A 5,596-nucleotide genomic window follows, 5' to 3' on the forward strand; every position below is an offset into this window, starting at 1 on the left:
CATCCTTCCGGCTTCCAATGCTAATAACTTCCACAAATCTAGTTTCTTCCAATATATTTCCCTCTCGACGAAGGCGAAGAGTACCGGTTACCGAAACTCGATTCGATTAGACGCGGTCGTTTTGAATTGCCGCGGATTGTTAATCGTTTTCAAGGAATGTGGCGGATGAAGTTGTAATTGGCGTCAAGTGAACAGTTAGGGCACAGTGAAGATGAAGATAATGTGGTGCGTGAGATGTTAATGGAAGCTCCGTTGAGTTCTATACACGGAGAGAAAAGAAAGAGTTTGAAAGGAAAATGAGAATCTAGAAATCCAATTCTCCGCTTTTTGTAGAGAAACAAAATCAGAGAAATGGAAATGGTTTATTTCCATTTCTCACCTCTTTCTTTCATAAACAAACAAGAGAATTCTTTCCAATTCCATTTCTCACCCCTCAATTCCCTCTACCAAACACCCCCTAAGTGTTTTCATTTGTACTTTATTATACAAGTTCTTAGTTATTTGGGCATATGTAAACCATCAAGGAACGTATTGTGAGATGGAAACCGAACCAATCCGATTTTTACTCGCTTAAGACACACAAGTGTGTTTTTAGCTATCAAGACTTGTATATTTCTTTAAAAGTAGTTTACAAACTGATTTTAATTATTTTCTTAAATACTTGGAAATGTTGGATCCAACTTGATCTCATAACATAGTTTGGACCGACAAAACCGAACACTCGCTTAACGTGCGTTGTTAGTTCTAAAACAATAGGACTACATACTTGGTTAAGTCTTAATAAGTTTTTATGAGTTATCTCATAACATTTAACATCTTGGAAAGTTGACTTTGGGTTTGACCAATTATCAAGACCCGAACACTCATTAAAAACCCGTTTTAGTATCTTTATCCCTAAGGAACTTGCATCTTAACATTTTTCCCACCTTATTACTTAACATAGGTTAAGTAAATATTAAGGTTAGATAATTTAACCTGGTTTCGAGCAAACTTACATTTTTAAAGGGTTATCATTATAAATTCTTAAATAGATACATTTTAAACCTTGAACTTTAATTGTTTACTTTTCGCAACAATTATTTTATTTAAATATTTTCAAGACAACCTTTCTAAATCCAAGACTTTCTTTTATTTAGGCTTCATACGTTAAACTCGTCGTTCCGGAAAATCTCCAAATTATCATATTTCAAGTTTATTACTTGAACGTGAGTACTTTCATACCCCGTTTTCTATCTTTTGTTTTGGGGTGACATTTCATCTTATCTAAACTAAATTTTTTATACTTGGGTCTTAAACCATAAACGTTATTTGTATACCTTACTTAAATAAATGCTCGATTTGGTGTTCTATGATTATGTGCCTATGTGTTTATCACTTTCGGTTGGTGGAACTATAAATCCTAGTCTATTTGGCATCTCCTTATAGTAAGGTGTCGTAACGTAATGCAATTAACGATAACTAAGAAATTCTAGACTATTTGGCATCCCCTTATAGAAAGGTGTCGCTAACGTAAATCTATTATCGATTTTATCTATTTATCCAAGTTATTGCTCTTATTTATTGTTTTGTATACAAGTTTTGTGGCTTTTCTTATTATATACTTATATGTTCAAACTTATGAATTGCTCACCAACCTTTGTGTTGATAAACTTTACTTTATGAAATGTTACAGGTTTGCATCTAGGTTGATTTTGGAGTTTGGAGAAGAAAACGTCACAAATACCTCTAGGATATTAGTAAAAAAATGAACAATATTTGATTTGCTATATTTTGTTACATGTTGTATTTGACTTATGAATATTTGGTTATGTGACATTTTCAATGTTGTGAAATGAAATGAGTTTGTTAAATATTGCCACTTTAAATAGTGTCACGCGCTTATGGGCAATCGTTGCACCCCGGCATGTTCCGCCGCCTTTGGTCGGGGTGTGACAGAAATTGTGGTTGAAGAAGAAAGTACGGTTGATCAAGATGTAACTGTGACAGTAACCGAACAAGACGAGAAAGAAACCGTGTTGGATGAAGTGCACGAGGAGGTAGTTACGTCTCATGTTACGGGTTGTCATGATGGAATAGGAAATGTTGAAGATCAACAAACCAACAAAGTTGATGTTGGAGTTTGCATGAGGTTCATGCAAAGTTTGGGTGATCCGAATGAACGAACCAATGAAGGAGTTAAGTTCGAGAGGGAGCATGCATCGAGTGGAGATGGAATATTTGCTTTGAGTATCATGATAGTTGGTCATGAAGTTGGGAAAGCAAAAGTTGTTTCCCATCCAAAACCGGGTAGTGCAGTCTTAAACAATGGTAATCTCGAAACAAGTTCAGTTATCACCAAGAAAAAGAAACCTGACGATAGTGTGATAAAGTTGAATCCAAGAATCAAGCTCAAAGAGGTGCGAGTGTTAAAAGGTGTGAAGGATCTTGGAGGAACAATGGAAGTTGGTATTCAGAAGGAGTGTAAAACTTGGAGCAATCCCAATTTGAAGGACCCGAATGACTAATACGAAAAATGTAAGAGTGGCACGGAAGATCTCAAGGGGCGGTCTGGCGGAGATCCAAAGTTCAGAGATCAAGTTGAATTACTTGGTGTCATAGTTATATTTTATTTATTATTAAATAAATTAGAAGTTTAGTATGATTATGTTTCCTAGTTTGAGTAGGAGTATGGTATTAGGAGTTATATAAACCCATTATTAGTTTTCTTTTGGTAAAGTAGAAAGAGAGAGTAGAAGTATTTGTTCTTGATCCTTATTAATGAAAAGAGTCGCATAAACGTTTTATGCAATATCGTGTTTGGTGTTCTTGATTCACTTATCTAAGGTTTAATAGACAGGACTACCAAAACAACTATTTATCAGATTTCGTACTTGTTTGTGCCTTCGTCTGCCTACAATTTAAACTGCGGAGAAGTGTTAACCGATATTATAGTGTAATTATATTTAATGTTATACGCTTGTTATAATCAACTAGTCAAATCTGTATTGGTGATTTAATTGTATTTCCATTCTAATCTAATTACATTAAATGTTATACGTTTATTATAGTCAACTAGTCAAATTTGTATCAAGGATTTTATTGTATTTCCATTCTTATCTCATTGCCACGCTTTGTTAAAAATTGATGGGAAACATCAAATCATATTTTCTTGAACAACCGTTTTTTACTTTCAATATCCGAGTTAATCTTTCTGAAACGAGACGCTAACCATTCATATCATATTTATTTTCTTAATTTACACTAGTGTTGATATTATTTTAAGCATTAATTAGTTGGATTTAGTTTTAATTCTTTGCCACCAGACCATTTCTTGATTAAAAATGTTTTTTTTTTTCAAAACCATTCTTCCGCTTTGTCTTCCAAATAAATCGAGCAAACCCTAATTTGTTCAAACGGTTTATCAGCAGTCACGAAGGCGATTCTATCTCCTGTTCAGTGTAATATATAAAACGTGAGTTCATCAAATTAATTACTTGATTATTTAATACATGTTTTCATCATCCAAGGTCGTTCTAGGGTTTAATTAAAGTGTTTGTTTCCCATGTATTGATGCATGTTCTTAATCGCCGATTACTTCATGAATTGATACATGTTTAGGATCTTTAATCAGCCAACACTTAATTTAATTGATATATTTTGGTCTATTGCATAAAGTGACAATGCTGTCAAAATCAAATCGACGAAAACACAAGGCGGTTCGAAAACCCAAACAGGAATGGCGAGTGAAGCAGCCAACAAGGAACTGGTTGGAGCTTCCGTCAGATATAATGCTCAATATACTTCAAAGACTCAGTGTGTTTAACATCCTTGATAATGTCCAACACGTGTGTACTGCTTGGCGTGATATTTGCAAGGACCCTACACTGTGGAGGGTCGTTTATATGAATGACTGTTCAGAAGATATACTTGGAAGGAGCGGATGCAAGGAAATGTGTAAGGATGCTGTGGATAGAAGCCAAGGCCAGTTAGTTGATTTAACCATTGTTGGTTTTTGCGATGATAAGCTTCTTCAGTACGTTGTTAATAGGTATGGGTTTTATCTTTTGGGTATTCTTTTCTAGGGGTGTGCAAGAAATCGAAAAAAGCGAACCGAGTTTCTAGATTTTTATTTTTTATATTTTTTATTTTAAGTAATTTATAAGATTTTACTAAATATGTTACTCAGATACTTTTGGTCAAATGTATAATAGTCTGTTAGTTACCAATTAACAAATTTATTTATACCTAAATTCATTATTTTCGGCCTAAAATTTTCAAGCTCAAATGGCAAAAACGAAACTGAAAACGCCGAAACCAAATGGTTTCGAATATCCAAAAATCAAAGTTATGGTTTTCGGTTTGGTTTTATCCCAAAAACACACCGAACCGCACCACGCACACACCTATTCTTTTCAACATATTTCTGATTTGTTTGGGCTGGCTTTCATTAACAGATCTAGTCAGCTTAGACGTCTAGAAGTCATACAATATGATCCTAATGACTGTGAAATCTGGAGTAAAGCTTTCAAGAAATTACCATTATTGGAGGAACTCAGCCTAATTGACACAAGCATTTGGAAAGAGGATATTGAAGTTGCAGGTCGTTGTTGCTCCTTGTTAAAAACACTCAAACTGAACCAACAAGCTGATAAGATGTCTGATACATTATGGGTTGAAGTTAGTGATGATGATGACGAAGAGGAGATTGTGACTATGAATGAGTTAGCCTTAGCGATTGGGAAAAGCTTACCTGAGTTAACTCACCTTGAACTCATTGGGAACTACATGACAAACACTGGGTTGCGGGCCATTCTGGATGGCTGCTGTCACCTTGAATTGCTTGACCTGCGTCGGTGCTCGTACGTTAATCTAAAAGGAGCGTTGGGGAAAAGATGTTTGCAACAGATTGAGTATCTAAAACTTCCCCGTGATTCGCTTAAAGGGTGTCGATATAATAATTATGTTCTTGATGATTGGGATTCTGAATATGATGGAAACTTGGACTCTGAATCTGATGTTGATGACTTTGCTAACTTGAGCTTTGAGAGTTTGCATGAGATGATGGCTTTCGAGGCTATCTTTTATTAATCTGTCATACTGAGAGGTGAGATGTTGTATCGTTTTTTAAATGTGTCATTCATTCTTAATATGATGTTTAGATGCTAATTGTGGTTGTGTTTTTTTTTTGAAGGTGTAGCTGCAAGAACAGTCTTCTGTTGGGTGTTGCTCAAGCATGGTAAATCGGGTAATCAATATTCTGCTGATTCTTTCTCTAGTTTTATGAATCTTGTCAGATGTTTGTTTATTTGGGAATTTGTTTTGGAGTTAAAATACATTTCTTTGATGGTTGTTTCAGACAGTTCTTACAAAATATATTACTATTTTTCGAAATGTGATTGACAAGACTTGATTGTGTTCACATTTTAAATGTCATTAATCAATTCTTAGGCATTTGACTTTTTATTTCATTCGGGCATTGTTTTGATATTAGGCTTGCATAGGAATGATATATGATGTTTGGTGTTGATCTAGGTATCCTGAATCAGATTTTCATGCACTCTGTTCTGTGACAAAAAAAGCCCATGTATGAGGGTTTTCATTCTAAGGTTTAAAGTTA

At 34.6% G+C, this 5,596-nt stretch overlaps 1 protein-coding gene across 1 annotated transcript; it reads left to right on the forward strand.

The window, feature by feature from the left end:
• Positions 1-3,692: 3,692 nt before the first annotated feature.
• Positions 3,693-5,256, forward strand: LOC143592359 (putative F-box protein At4g05475). The gene has a single exon (XM_077072294.1). It carries the CDS (start codon positions 4,264-4,266, stop codon positions 5,065-5,067), a length of 804 nt encoding a protein of 267 aa, XP_076928409.1. The 5' UTR covers positions 3,693-4,263; the 3' UTR covers positions 5,068-5,256.
• Positions 5,257-5,596: the final 340 nt, after the last annotated feature.

The sequence above is a fragment of the Bidens hawaiensis genome, unplaced genomic scaffold, assembly GCF_021521415.1.
Source record: "Bidens hawaiensis isolate Kalapana, Puna unplaced genomic scaffold, B.hawaiensis_p1.1 tig00040708_1, whole genome shotgun sequence".
Classification (NCBI taxonomy): Eukaryota; Viridiplantae; Streptophyta; class Magnoliopsida; order Asterales; family Asteraceae; genus Bidens; species Bidens hawaiensis.